The sequence below is a fragment of the Pseudogymnoascus verrucosus genome, assembly GCF_001662655.1.
Source record: "Pseudogymnoascus verrucosus strain UAMH 10579 unplaced genomic scaffold scaffold_1, whole genome shotgun sequence".
Classification (NCBI taxonomy): Eukaryota; Fungi; Ascomycota; class Leotiomycetes; order Thelebolales; family Thelebolaceae; genus Pseudogymnoascus; species Pseudogymnoascus verrucosus.
In genome coordinates this window covers 92,769-106,995 of record NW_017263652.1, presented here as the reverse complement: position 1 = coordinate 106,995, position 14,227 = coordinate 92,769, and the positions used below count along the sequence as shown (strand labels likewise).

At 48.3% G+C, this 14,227-nt stretch overlaps 6 protein-coding genes across 6 annotated transcripts; 5 read left to right on the top strand and 1 right to left on the bottom strand.

Annotated features, from left to right (window-relative positions):
• Nucleotides 1-59: 59 nt before the first annotated feature.
• On the top strand, nucleotides 60-2,331 carry DLD1 (D-lactate ferricytochrome c oxidoreductase). Its single transcript, XM_018269574.2, has 3 exons — nucleotides 60-540; nucleotides 642-2,092; nucleotides 2,148-2,331. Exons 1-3 carry the CDS (start codon nucleotides 201-203, stop codon nucleotides 2,238-2,240), a joined length of 1,884 nt encoding a protein of 627 aa, XP_018135487.1. The 5' UTR covers nucleotides 60-200; the 3' UTR covers nucleotides 2,241-2,331.
• An 883-nt stretch (nucleotides 2,332-3,214) lies between these two features.
• On the bottom strand, nucleotides 3,215-7,224 carry VE01_00039 (uncharacterized protein). The gene is made up of 11 exons (XM_059463239.1): nucleotides 6,830-7,224; nucleotides 6,429-6,730; nucleotides 6,218-6,379; nucleotides 5,649-6,162; nucleotides 5,425-5,585; nucleotides 5,097-5,354; nucleotides 4,938-5,046; nucleotides 4,529-4,882; nucleotides 4,031-4,478; nucleotides 3,833-3,971; nucleotides 3,215-3,760 (listed from the first exon to the last, which is right to left on the bottom strand). The coding sequence occupies exons 2-11, from the start codon at nucleotides 6,685-6,687 to the stop codon at nucleotides 3,561-3,563; spliced, it is 2,604 nt and encodes an 867-aa protein (XP_059320130.1). The 5' UTR covers nucleotides 6,688-6,730; nucleotides 6,830-7,224; the 3' UTR covers nucleotides 3,215-3,560.
• VE01_00038 (uncharacterized protein) lies at nucleotides 7,201-7,429 on the top strand (the record flags this gene model as incomplete). The annotated part of the gene is made up of 2 exons (XM_018269572.1): nucleotides 7,201-7,366; nucleotides 7,422-7,429. The coding sequence occupies 2 exons, from the start codon at nucleotides 7,201-7,203 to the stop codon at nucleotides 7,427-7,429; spliced, it is 174 nt and encodes a 57-aa protein (XP_018135241.1).
• A 587-nt stretch (nucleotides 7,430-8,016) lies between these two features.
• Nucleotides 8,017-9,404, top strand: VE01_00037 (uncharacterized protein; the record flags this gene model as incomplete). Its single annotated transcript, XM_018269571.1, has 4 exons — nucleotides 8,017-8,170; nucleotides 8,220-8,310; nucleotides 8,367-8,604; nucleotides 8,658-9,404. 4 exons carry the CDS (start codon nucleotides 8,017-8,019, stop codon nucleotides 9,402-9,404), a joined length of 1,230 nt encoding a protein of 409 aa, XP_018135228.1.
• A 928-nt stretch (nucleotides 9,405-10,332) lies between these two features.
• On the top strand, nucleotides 10,333-11,037 carry VE01_00036 (uncharacterized protein; the record flags this gene model as incomplete). The annotated part of the gene is made up of 1 exon (XM_018269570.1): nucleotides 10,333-11,037. One exon carries the CDS (start codon nucleotides 10,333-10,335, stop codon nucleotides 11,035-11,037), a length of 705 nt encoding a protein of 234 aa, XP_018135227.1.
• Nucleotides 11,038-12,151: 1,114 nt separating this feature from the next.
• VE01_00035 (uncharacterized protein) lies at nucleotides 12,152-14,157 on the top strand. The gene is made up of 2 exons (XM_018269569.2): nucleotides 12,152-12,478; nucleotides 12,751-14,157. Exon 2 carries the CDS (start codon nucleotides 13,167-13,169, stop codon nucleotides 13,998-14,000), a length of 834 nt encoding a protein of 277 aa, XP_018135226.1. The 5' UTR covers nucleotides 12,152-12,478; nucleotides 12,751-13,166; the 3' UTR covers nucleotides 14,001-14,157.
• Nucleotides 14,158-14,227: the final 70 nt, after the last annotated feature.

The following is a 14,227-nucleotide window of genomic DNA, read 5'->3' as shown; positions in this document are numbered from 1 at the left end:
ATCGCGTTCTCGGCTAGCTATGATGTCTTCTGCAAAATCCCCATAGTAGCTTCGACCATCATCATCATCATCGGCCGAACGGATCTAGGGTGCCAGCTGAGTGACTATCCCTTAGGTTCTCCGGCATATTGCCATGCTCCGACATAGCTCATAGAGCTTCCATTCCCGACTTCTTCAACGCAGCCCGCTCAGCCACCGCAATGCCCGCCTCACACTCCCTCCTCCGGACCTTGCAGCGCAGCACCCCAGCGCCCCAACGCTGCCTGCGCCGCACAGCTACACAGCTCCAGAGACGACATGCATCGGACTCCAATACCCCCGAGTCGAACATAGGCTCCTCAAAGCCTCTTCCTGGCACGACGCCGCCGCCTGCGGCGCCGAGAACGAGCCCGCCGAGCCAGGCTGAGATCCATGGAGCTTTCAGGAGCCAATTGTACGGCAGTACGGCGGCGCGCACGGCGAAGGAGCGTATGGACCGGGAGAGACATGCAGATGAGCGGCAGGAATGGGCTGGGGGGAGGAATATGGCGACTACGTTCGGTGAGTTGTGCTGTGGGCTTTCTGTGTGGCTGCCCTTGAAGCATGGCTAGCTAGGGCGGCAAGCGGAGGCATTGAGGAACATTGCTAACGTGAGAATATAGTTGTCCTCGCCTCTTCCTTAGCATGCTACTACATGGGCACGAAGAACCCAGCTCCTGCGTCGCCTTCCTCTACACTCCCTCTTGCGGCGACGAAGCCACCGAAACACAATATTGCGCCAACAAACCTCGAAGCTGCTTGGGCGGATTTCGTCGCCATTGTTGGGAAGGATAACGTCAATACTACACAGGATGATGTTGTCGCTCACGCCGGTTCTGAATGGTCATCCCATCTCCGCAAGGACTCTGAGAAGCCATTCCTCGTCGTTTATCCCAGCACCACTGAGGAAGTCAGCGAGATCATGAAGGTCTGCCACCTTAGGAGAATCCCCGTAACGGCTTATTCTGGCGGAACATCTCTGGAAGGACACTATACGGCTACTCGTGGGGGAATCTGCATCGACTTCGGACGGATGGATAAGATCCTTCAGCTTCACGAGAAGGATATGGATGTTGTTGTCCAGCCGGCAGTTGGATGGGAGCATCTGAATGAAGTCCTTGCTGAATCGAACCTCTTCTTCCCACCGGACCCAGGACCAGGAGCCATGATTGGCGGCATGGTCGGAACTGGCTGCTCTGGAACGAACGCTTATAGATATGGTACCATGCGTGAATGGGTCCTCTCCCTGACTGTCGTAATGGCCGATGGAACTATTATCAAGACGCGCCAACGTCCTCGCAAGTCGAGCGCTGGCTATGACCTCACCAAACTGTTCATCGGCAGCGAGGGAACTCTAGGCCTCGTCACTGAAGCTACATTGAAGGTAACCACGAAGCCAATTGCCACCTCCGTCGCTGTCTGCGCCTTCCCATCCATCCGCGACGCCGCTGAGTGCGTCTCCCGAGTCGTCGGTGACGGAATCCCCATCGCAGCTATCGAAATCCTCGACGACGTTCAGATGAAGTGCATCAACGCCTCCGGCACCACGTCGCGCACCTGGGCCGAAGAGCCAACGCTCTTCTTCAAATTCGCAGGCACCGAGAGCGCGTGCAAGGAGCAGGTACAGATGGTGCAGAAGATCGCGAACAAGCACCGCGCCAAGACGTTCGAGTTCGCGCGCGATGAGCAGGAGAAGACGGATCTGTGGTCCGCGCGCAAGGAGGCGCTATGGAGCGTCATGGCTCTGAAGCGCGAGGAAAGCGACCACGTGTGGACTGGTGACGTGGCGGTGCCGATTAGCAGGTTGCCGGACATCATTGAGGAGACCAAGGATGACTTGAAGAAGATCGGGCTGCTAGCTGCGATTGTGGGGCATGTTGGCGATGGTAACTTCCACACGATCTTGATCTACAACGATGCGGAGCGCAAGAAGGCCGAGGCGTTTGTGCATCGCATGGTGAAGAGGGCTGTGGAGATGGAGGGGACCGTGACGGGAGAGCATGGGGTGGGACTGGTTAAGAGGGATTACTTGGATCACGAGCTGGGGGCGACGACTGTGGATGCTATGCGCAAGGTAAGTTCCATCCCTTCTTCGGTTGAAGATTGCTTTGCTAACGGCGTATGCGTAGATTAAACTTGCCTTCGACCCGCTCTGTCTTCTGAACAGCGACAAGGTTGTGAGAGTTGAGAAGCCAAAATCCGGCGAGATGTTGGTTTGGTAGAATCGTAGGTGAACAAGAATGTACAGTACAAAATCTATGTAATTATATACAATGGCATCTATCAGAAGTTTTTCTCTGTTTTCATGGCGTGATATAATTTACAATGGTATTTATCGATCTGCCTTGTTCTGTAGCATCTTCAATATCCCACCAAAGTGTGACCGCACATGTGCTTGCCAATAACCCGGTGCTAGATAATACAGTACTAGCTTAGCCCATCTGGTTTCTTTGATAATTTCCTTGGCTACTTTAACTTCAAAACTATCGAGAAACGCCAAAGTGGCGCAAGATATCACTGGGAGATCAACCCACGGCGCAGAGCCTCTTCCTTGACTTCCTCCACCCATTCCCCGCAGCGACGTAGCGGCTTGGTCGGATCCTTTCGCGACCCGTTTAGATTCATCTGGGCGGCAGGCGGAGAAATCGATCTGCACAGTTCGTCCAATCCCCCCACTGCCGACTGCGCAATTCGTCCAACGTATATCTGTGACCCAGGCACGAATAACACATCGGTTTCTTGCTTCACCCCGGATCTGGTTTCGAATGTCATGCCCTGGAGGATAGTCCCAATGACGTGGAATATCTGACCGCCTCCATCCTCCTGGGTCTCAACAAATAGTCGAACGTGATTTATGGGGCCCGAGCCTAGAAGCTCTACAGTGTAAACACTGTATGACATGGCTAATGCAATCTGTCAGCGGGTCCAAGTTGGCAGTTCAAAAACACAAACCTTGGGATTTTTTTGTAAACGTGATGATGAAGGGCGTTGTAAAGTCCGGGTTGCGGAAAAGCTTCTGGGACAGCGATGGTGAGCGAAAGTGGTTGCCTCCACAGTTATTCACCGCACGCGAACTGTTGTAAGATCCACCGTATAACCATTTAATCGCCCTAAGAATTTCATCTATAGACGGAGTTAAAATAAAAAGTTAGAATTGCTACAAATCATATTCTACTATATATTATACATTTACCAGTATCGTTATTGTGGCCTGGCTGTGACTGCCTCATCCATATAGCAACATGATATACTGTCTACCAAATAAAACCGCAAACCTCCACATATCGGGCAATCCCTCGCATATCACGGTTATTTTCTTAATGCCCATGTGCCGGTTTCAACCTCTCCTTACTATATAGCCTTCTAGATTTCTTGCCTTTATTTACACCTCGTCGATTTAAGCCCATCCCTTTTAAAAACCATAACGTCTCTCCGGTAGAATAAAGTCCATGACCTAGCTATGCCATACTGGTAGTTCTAAACATCACGAATAATAAAGTATGCGAACTACAACTAACACCAATCAAGAGAATGAGACCGACTTAACGCCCCGTAGCCCTTCTAAACCCTTCAAGCACACTCTGTATCTTCTCCCCGTCTCTTTGCTCCGAAATTTGTCTCCCGGTTTCTGATCCTAGAATCTGCCTCGCGAGCAAGATTTTGGTTTCTGTTGGCGTGGCGTGCAGGGAGCTAATGCTTTTGTATACGCCTAAGAGCGGGTAGCCGACGAAACCGAGCATTGCTGTTTGAAGTTGTTAGCGGACGAGTCCTGTAAGCTAACTTTGAAGCCACCTAGGAAATAGAATAAACTTACCTGCCCCAGGCTTGAAAAGGACTCCAAGAGTTCCAGTTACGAAGCCTTTCGCAAACCCCGCTGCGCCATCTTTTACCGCTCCCTTTGCGGGCGCAGTTACAATTCCGGTAAATCCGTCGAAGAAACCCACTGCCAGGCTCTTGACTCTGAAATTAGCAGCTATTTTTTCCTCTATAACTTTGTAGTAATTTTTCTCACCTTCCCACCCACAGCCATCCCACTCTTCCAATCAGTAATAGCCCCCCTTTCTATCTTCTTATCGCCATAAAGCATCGGCATGGCATGGAACCCATCCGCCATCGCGACCGGTAAATCAAGTAACATACCCTTCGCAAATCCTCCTCCCATCTTTCCCAGGCCCTTTCCAGCAGCTCCAGCTGCTGCTGCCGCACCAGTATGCCTGCGTGTTGTTTCCTTTCTGGCATCTGTACTTCCTCCTCTAAGTGCTACTTCGTTCATGTCGGTGTGGCTGTTGGCGGAATCCTCTCTACGCAGTGCTTGCGCTTTTTTGATCTCTTTATATGGTGCTGTGAAGAGGTTTTTGCCGTCCGATGTGAGGTCCATGATAGTGTCTATCAGGGTGGAGGAGCCGGCACTGAGGGGATCCCAGCGTTTGTATTCAATTTCTATTTTATTAGAAGAGTATCTGCCACGAGTCAAAAATGATGCAAGATTTCCAGGTGACTTCTAACTCACAGTTTAATGTTCTTCATCTTCAACTGCTTCTGCTCCATTAAAATAAAAGCCGCTTCGTCGGATAATTTAAGCTCCTGTTTATTATCCAATTGATATTGCCAAACCGCTGGCTGCCTTGGAAGTATATCGCATTGCATCTTCTTCATTGGAAGATGTCGGTGGAAAGATTTGACTGCTTCCTGAACTCCTGACTCTTTTTCCATACTAAGTGCGATCCTCTGTGCGGCAAGTAGTGTCTGAGGCTCGAGGAGTTTGTGAATTGCGGCAATTAGATTCGCACTGTCGAGAGATTTGTAATCAATTGGACGAGGGCCTGCCCCTGCTGCGGCAACTTGTTCACCCCAGAAGAATTGACTTGAATTTGTAAGCAGCGACCTAGTTGAGAGTGATGATTAAATGTTATACTTACTCTCCAAAGAAGGGAACAATGGCTGTTGGCCGACTATTTCTCAGCCCACAAGCTGTAGTTCCGGCCCCGCCATGGTGAACCACCGCGGAGACTTGTTGGAATAACCATTCTATTATATCGGGTTAGCTAGTTCTTTTTCTCCCTGAAAGTAATACTTGCCATGCGGACAGTCGTCGATAAAGAGCACGTTGGGATCTGAGTAACCGTTGCCCAGCTTACTCCAGCCTTTGGACACAATCGCTCGAACACCAGCTTCGTTCACAGCACAAAGGATTATTTCCGTCATCATCTGTGGATTATTCATCACGATGCTGCCGAACCCTATGTATATAGGGGTGGGACCGGACTTCAGAAATTCTTCGAGCTCAACTGGTGGAGTGAAATCAGGAGGGTCGCGAAAGAAGAACCCGCAAACGTCTGTGGGGTTAGAGTGTCAGCTAGCATATATCGACTTCAAACCCCAAATTATGCTAAATAGATTTCTTACCGATATTTGACGGCCAGTCCGCTGGTGTACGAACAAGTGATGGTGACCAGCAATACGTGAAAGGCAACTGCAAATAATCGGCGAGCCCCGCCCCCATCATTGCCCTGATCGGTTCTAAGCTCAACGAGTCCTTCCTCCACATGTTAATTATATCCACTAATCTAAATCTCAAAGTTAGCACTGTGTCCCTTTAAACGCAGCAGTCGTGGAAAGCGACAACGCACCCCTGCCAAGTCATCAACTCTACTAGCCCATACGATAGAAAATTACTAGTTTCCACATCTGCCATTGAAGTCTTCACAATGTTTGCTAGGGGATGTGGAAATTCTCGTGTTGGAGTCCATGGCATAGTGAACATTAAATGTACCGGAATTCCTAAAGCCTGGGCGCAATGCAAATGCGCAAAACTTGGTGGGTTAGCAATAATCGCTTCAGCGACAAATGGCCTGTTCGTTTTCGGGTCCGGTTCTATACATGACCTCCAACAACCCTCAAGCATCTCTAGGATCATCTTCCGTTTGCGGGCGATTTCGCCGTCGCGAAGGCTGGCAAACTTTGGGATTATTCCGGGGTTGTTGACCATGTAGGCCATTAGCTGTTCAGGATCACCACCAATGGGGAAGAAGTCTAATCCCGATTCTCTGACAAATGATTCGAAAATATTGTGTGTTGCGAGGCGGACCTTATGACCGGAACGTTGGAGTTCCTTCCCTAACGCGATGAAAGGCTGAACATCTCCTGTCTTGGCTTTAGCACAGCTCGAAAGTTTCAGGGTTGATTGATATGACCATACCGCGACTTCCAACGACATGCATAACAATATGTAACAGCGGATACTCGGATTGCGAGTATGTAGGCGAATGCAGAGTCGAGAAGTTGTGTTGCGACTCAAATGGTGATACCTGTTCCGGGATTCTCATGGAGGAATTGATGAGCATGCTAACCCTACCATTTTCTGTGCCTAGTCTATCAGCATTGTTCCAAAGTAAGGGCGAATTGCGTACGCATAACCTCTGCAGAGATCCCGCCATCGGCAATGGTGAGTTGATGATACGCTGGAGGCGCTTCGTGGTCAAAATTGGTAGAACTATCATCGGGAACCACCTCAATACCATCGTAATGAGGAATAACAGACGCGTTATCGTCGACCAAGGAGTACTCGATATTAGACTGGTTCTGGAAGGCGGAATGGTAGTATGCTGATGCGTGACCAACAGATGGTGAGCTTGCAGTTTCACTGCTAGCCTCGCTAGCTTTATCCATTCTCAGGAATTATCAATTGATTGCCAAGTTAGAAGTTGTATATCTGTACCCAGTATCAGTAGCAAATTCGATGCACTTTAAGCTTTGAATGGCATTCAACATAAGAATTAGAAGGTAAATCTGTGGGCTCAACTACACTTACATCGCGAAGTATTTTCGCTATGTCTTCGGCCGTTGCCACCTCACACCCCCGACACGATGGCCCCATATAAACTCTGGAAAAAAACTAACTTCGGATTCATCCGTCATGACCATGCAGATCAGCTGGTCCACCGTCAGTGATACTTGAGGTGGCCGATAGCTAGTTCCTCTCGCATCTCGTAATCCGAAGCAAGTGCCGCATCAAGATACGATGTGATCTTCATCCCCAGCAGCGTACGTCCTCCACCTCCTTCCTGGCGTCGTTCCAGAATCACTCCCCTGCGCTAGTCGACACTGCCCATCCTTGTCAACAACCTCCCTGATCTCCTCATAGGTAGATCGGAGGTTTCGGAGCCACGTTACCAAATTGCGATGCTAGACGTACCGATCTTTGTGGCAGTCACTAGTTGTCAGCCACGGCTGCCAAGCGAGTCTAAACCTTATTTTTCGCGTTTGGAGCTAGCTTGCCTTGAGGAGTCCGAGTCCGAGTCCGAGTCCGAGTCCGAGTCCGAGTACGAGGCTTACTTTGGAAAGGGCAGTGAGTTCCATGATTTTTTTAACTTGAGCACAAGTTCACTCAGCGTCTAACGAAGCGTCGTAGACTTATTTGGATGGGACAGCCTTTGCAAATACGAGAGAGAACTGCCAGCGCCAAGATATCCACGCGTTCAAGCATCAGGACCTCCAAGTCCATGCAGGTTCATCATCACTCCTTGAGGCTGCTACGTATGTCACATACGGTATGCGTCTCCTAGCAGGGACTAGTGATGTTGATTATTACCTCGTTTGCAACGCGTTGTACACAACCATGAGGATCTTGCGTACTTTCTTGTCACTATAGCTTGGTCCTAGCCCCAGGACCATCTGGGCCATTGAAACATCAGTAGAATCTTTATTTAGGATAGCCTCTAAACTTAATATGAAGAAAAGCATCTCACTTTTGTCATTCAGAGTTGCGCAATGCTGACGAGGCACAACTGACAGACACTCCAAGTACACGCGGTCTGAAGAGTCTCACAGGAAGTCAGACAGATATAAAGTGCAAAGTCTCTGCGGTTCGAGTTTTATTTCTGAGCCCTAACCTAAATCAACTCCAAGATTTGCCCTATATTCGGATTCTATTTGTCACCTCACCACTGTCAAAACACGACCACCCGTTATTGTGCAGCGCACCCCTATTTTTAAGAAATGTCCCATATCCACACGTCATTAAGCTCCCACTATGGGTCAACAACGGAGACAGCTTCTCCCCCACAGTACCAAGTCCATGACATTGAAGCCCACGAAATTGCCCCCTCAGCATCCACCCTCAATCGAGAAGATAAACCAATCGTCATTCCTCGTTAGCCCACCTCTCCTCTAGTTGAACCCTCTACTAATTCAAACACTAGAATCAACCAACCTCTTTTTCATAAAATCATTCTCCCCCTTCACCCGCTGCTACCCACCTTCTCTCTCTACGCTTAGCAATCCAATCACAGAGTTAGTGCCCTAGCAGCATTACCGTGAATCCCACACTAATACCTTCATCCATCTAGATCAGAATTCCTCGGTTTCATCGACCGCCTAAACCATGTTTTTATCTCTCTCCCCATCTTCCAACTAGCGCACATAACAGGGGGTGCTCTGATGTCTGTGCAAGGCGTCCTCCCTGTACAAGCGGTAGGCGGCGTCTTACAAGTGACATCCGTCCTAGCATCAGCGGGAGTATCATTTGTCCGCGTGCGGAAATTCATGAAATCTACCAATGAGGAAATATTTACCCCTAGGGGTTTGGTACGTCCTTCTTTAATCGCAATTAGTACATGCCTGACATTGTGTTATCTTAGGTGTGTAGAATCATGACTACTAAAAAGATGATGGCGGCAATAAACTTCTCCGAAGCGGATGTTAAAGGAAACCTCAAGCTCCCACCTCTCGAAACAGTTCATGATCTTGGTTCCCACCATCGACATAGCCTCCCAGCATCCATTCAGTCTGGCGAAGGCCAAGCAGCTAAAGATCCTCTTAAAATCGGGTTAGGGCTCGAAGATCCCCGCCTTCTCCGTCTCAAAGCACTAGAAGGGTACATCGCACCCCTCACTTTTGACGTCCCTGCACCCCCTCCAGAGAGTTGGATGTCAAAGATGAGCCAGAAACCTTTACGATGGGCGAACGAGAGGCAGATGAAAGCACTTGAAAAGACGCAAGCAAAATGCCACAAAAAGCGCGATTCTAAAGCCTCCGCCGTTTCAGCCGCTACGCTTCCTTCCGACAACGCGATTTTTGAAATCGACAGGCAGATAGAAATATTGCACAATGGCCAGGAAAGTTTCATTCAGGGATCGAGACATAAGAGTGAAGAGTTGGAAAAGTTGGAAGCGGCGAAGAGAGAAGAGGAAGCAAATAAGGAGAAGAAAGTTAGGGAAATTTATAAGGGGTCAGATAAGAAGATGGAGAAGGTTTACAAGAAAGAGGAGAAAGTGGCGAATAGGATACTTTGGATTGTTGTCACAAAAGCGGATAGCACACCCGTAGAAGAGGAAAGCCTGTTTAGGGTAGATAGTAGGACGACCACTCTAGGCGGAAGGGAATAGAGAACGGACATGGGGCTAAAGTTTAGGTTTTGTTTTAGCTTGTTTAGGACTTAGTGCTTGGGAATATAGACTGTGCTTAAATTGAAACTTGAACTTCAAACGGCAATGGCTTTCATAGTTAATGGTTTCAGTAGTAGAGGGTTGAGGTTAAGTTATTAAGAGAACTTGAGCCTTTACAACCCCACTTTGAGTTGCGTATCCCTAGGCGATTGCCTAGCTTGTGAGAAGTGGATCATTCTATTATATTAGAATTATGCGCCCTGTTCTAGGGAACGTGCATCCGAGTACGAGCGAGTGCAAGACATAACCGACTTTCTTATACGCGTATGGGGAAAATGTGAGGTCGGATAAGCTGAACCCGTCCTAAAATAACGAATGAGTGAATAATTCAAGGCTAGATTAACCTTAAAATAGTATTGTCTACGTTGCGTAGTGACGTACCACTCTTATTAGTTGCGAAAATGAAGGTAGTAGATTCTATTTCCAGATTGGAAGACATAAAAATATGATAGCCGCCCTAATAGGAATATATATATCTCCTTAACTTCTGAATCTTAGTCTTTCTTGCCATCATAACCCATTGAACTGCATCTGCAGACACTACCTTCTCCCTCCTCCGGACTTGTCTAATAACACCAACCTTGACGATCCTCGTTCGCATTGCACTCTGTTCTATCAAACATCATGGCAGTTGAAAAGTTTACCTTCTATCACTATGATCCTTCATTTGTGGCATCCGTCATATTTATTGCCCTTTTCGGCATTTCAACGTTTGGCCACTGCATCCAATTGCTGATGTTCAGAACTTGGTACTTTATCCCGCTGGCTATTGGAGGAATTTGTTAGTTATCCCGCAATCCTGTCGATTTAAGACCTTTAAATAACCCCTTTCCTATAAGTTGAGTGCGTTGGCTATGTCGGGAGAGCGATGTCTGCGAAAGAAGCCTCTGGCGAATGGACTATGACTCCGTATATTATGCAGAGCCTGCTTCTTCTCTTGGCCCCAGCCCTGTTTGCGGCTTCGATATACATGGTCCTTGGCCGCATCATTCGGCTGACTGACGGCGAATCTCATTCTATTATCAGGGCCAGATGGCTCACAAAAAATTTCGTGGCTGGGGATGTCTTGTCGTTCCTTACACAGTCTGCCGGTGGTGGCATGCTCTCTAAGGCAAAGGACGAGAATGCCGTCAAACTAGGCAATTGGGTCATCACTGGCGGCCTTATTATCCAGATTATGTTCTTCGGTGTTTTCATCATCGTCGCAGGGATCTTCAACTACCGATTACACAAAGTGCCAACAAACCGCTCTTTGTCTGCCAATATTCCATGGCAACGTTATCTCCTCGTTCTGTACGCAGCTAGCGGCCTCATCATGATCAGGTCGACCTTTCGTGTGGTCGAGTATATCGGGGGGCAGGATGGGGTGCTTCTTTCAAAAGAGATATACCTCTACATATTCGACGCGGCACTCATGTTTTTGACTCTGGCAATCTTCAATATTTGGCATCCAAGCTCAATCATCTCGAAAGCGACTATGCGTCTATGGAGTTCTTCCAGCCAATCCCAAGATGTTGAACAAAATGCGAGTAGCAGCAGCAATTTCCAACTTCGAAAAGTAGGAGAGATTTAAGGGTTGAGCTGAGGCGACGAGTTGTGTGAAGTTCTACTCCATTCCTGCAATAGGGGCATCGGCACTGTAGATGCCAAACCGGGCTCACCTGATCATGAGGTGGGACATGGCCCTCCTACTCCTGGATTAGCCCTGGGGCACGGCAATACGGCACATGGAGTAGCCATAGTAGCTAGTTTAATCGAGCCCTCACTTCTGATCAATTAGACCAATTGCAGTGATTCATCCATTCTATAATAATTATTATATACCCAAACGCCGCTCCGAAACCCAACATTTATACAGAGGGACAGTTGAGAACAATTATTAAGCTGCAGTTAGAGAACGTCAGTAGGACGAACGAATAGAGACTGAATTGAAGTATGGCTCTAGCTGCTTTATATTCATCACTCTTTGTCATCGAACTACAGAAGTCCACACCTAGGCGGCGCAACTATAGGAACGAAGTCTCAGCCTCGTCATGGAACTCGCAGCAACCAACAAGTCTTCCCTCAATCCGTACTGACCCCGTTATATCAAATCAGTCCAAGTCCCATCAAACCGTGCTGTCAGCTCCTACTAAAAAGGGCTGGATTTAGAGAAGAGGTTATATTAAGCTTCGATATGAACACTATTAGGCTGCGTCATGGGGGACCGATGGTTCCAAACCAGCGGTCTGAAGATTTTCCAACCCGGACCACGGTCTGGGTTGGAAAATCAGGGTGAACCGCCCAGACCGTTGGGGGACTGCTGTGGGTTAGAGGCTTTAGACCGGACCACGGTCCGGTTTCAAAATTTGGGACCGGACCAGACCATGGTCCGGTCTGGGGTCAGTACCCCGTGGCGTAGCCTAAACACTATGTGCCTAAGCCCTTGTAGATGGAGCTATGATAGGGCTGCCACTAAAATTTGCCGTCTCTAATATTAAAATTCAATATTAGAGAGACGGCAAATACCGTCAATTACGACGCCAGCCGCGAATCGTGGCCTAAACGGAGATCGCGCTGACATTAATCATCGGACGTAATCGCTTTACTCGTATTCGCTCGTATTCGCTCGTACTCACTCGTATTCGCGTTCACTAAAACAACATAATAATACGTTTTTGTCGACCATCTTCCTCAATGTTGCAACTGTGACAAAAACAAACCTTTTAATCTACCATTTAAAACCTCGATCTCAGGGGTGTTGGGCACGTTATCGAAGAATCTGATGTGAGAATAGCCTAGGTACCATCCGCTATCATTGTGGTTTGCGAGTACACCCCAACTATCCCAGAAGCACATCGCACCCTGGCGCGTCAACCTAATATCGCTCCTCACTCGCACATTCGCATATATCTTCCCACATGGATGTCACAATGCATGAAAGTCCGTCGCTGGCTACAATTACCCAATGCTCGAGGCGATCCCACCGCAAAACGAGGACAGGCTGCATGATTTGCAAGGCTAGGAAAATTAAGGTTGGTGTTTTCTCGTTGTGTTCGTGGTTTGTTGCGAGTGATTTGTCTGCTCACGAGTCGTTGAATGGCACAGGCGGCACCATGGATCTTTGAGGCTGAAATGCCAAGCTGTTCTGTCGTTGACAGTTGCCTGCTAATTCGCCATCGTTATTCATTGGCTCATGACTTGGAATTCTGCGGCTCTCACTTGAGCTGCACTCCCTCTTTTTGCTTATGCGGGGATTGAGAATAGACTGCATATATGCATTGCTGACTCTAACGTCTCAATACAGTGTGATGAAACGAAACCGCATTGCAACAACTGCTTAAAGCGCTCCGTGCAATGCGAGTATCCGACTCTGCCACCAACATCGTCCGATAAAATTCTGTTGTCGGCAAGTGATGAGCAGGTAGCAAACAGCCCCGAATCGGCCTACGGCGACTCCCAGCTCAGCCTAGATCTTGTTAACATGGAGTAAGGATAATGGCATCTCAAAAATCATTGTTCTTCCATCTCTGAAATGTTTATCTTCCTCTATGTACTCTGAAAATAACTCAAGACAGTCTCTTATTTACCCAATCAGTTCACCTCTAAACAGTGGTTAAATATTAAGCGCTAACTCCTTAATCTTCTAGACTCCTACACCACTACACTACATCCACTTATCATACCCTAAGAAGAGATCCCGTGCAGAGGACGTTGTGGCAGATGACTGTTTGCGAAATAGGCTTTTCCAATGAGTTCGTCCTACGTGGTATCCTAGCAATTGCGGCGCTTCATCTGGCTAGCCTACGACCTAGCCGGAAGGACTTTTATATTTCAAGGGGTATCATGCACCATGAATTAGGCCTGCGCAGGGCGACTAGCTTGCTCCCATACATGGACAAAGAAAACTGCACCCCGTTATGTATCTTCGCTGCCCTTGCTGGCATCTTCGCTATGGCTCGTCCTCGGACACAAGAAGATTTTCTTCTTGTAAACGACAAAGGCCTCGCTAACTGGATGGTATTAATGAGAGGCATGAGTTCTATCATCGGCTCAGCAACCCCAACGCTGTTCTCAGGGCCTCTCGGGCCGATGTTTCAAAATGGACATAGGCGATTCCTGTTGCGATCTCCAGAGCCGCCCATGGACAGTTCGGTGCATGGGGAAGAAGTGAAACTGCTGCAACAGCGTATTCTCAGTTCATGCGTGGACCCCAGGCTTATAGAGGCGTATATCGGGGCCTTGACTGAACTGCACATGTCACTCAATGTTCTTTATACCTACGCCGAGACGTATGAAGCAAGTGACGCTTTTATTTGGGTTTTTAGAACTCCGGAAGCATATTTTGTCTTACTTAAAAACCAGGATCCAGGAGCTTTGTGTATTTTTGCATTCTTTTGTGTCCTTTTACACCAGCTTGGTGCGCACTGGTGGGCTAAGGGCTGGAGCACTCATCTCATGGATCAAATCTATCGCCTGCTCGATGACGAGCACCGCTATTGGGTGCAGTGGCCGATTAAACAAATAGAAGGAATGCGGATTCCAGAGGCTTTGTAATAGTTAACGGGGAGGGATGCAAGGCGCGGTTATCGAAAGCGTGGTTCTGCATGTGCCACTACGGATTTTCAGGTGCGCCGAGGAGTGGAGCCATGTAGTGGTGTGGGGTACTGGACAACGTTTCAGAGTAGCGCGCGCCGATAAGAATAAAGAGAAGCTGTAAGCTGTTGAATTCTCACTCTGGTGCTCGGTGATAAAAGAGCCATGGCGACATGGCTGCAATCAGT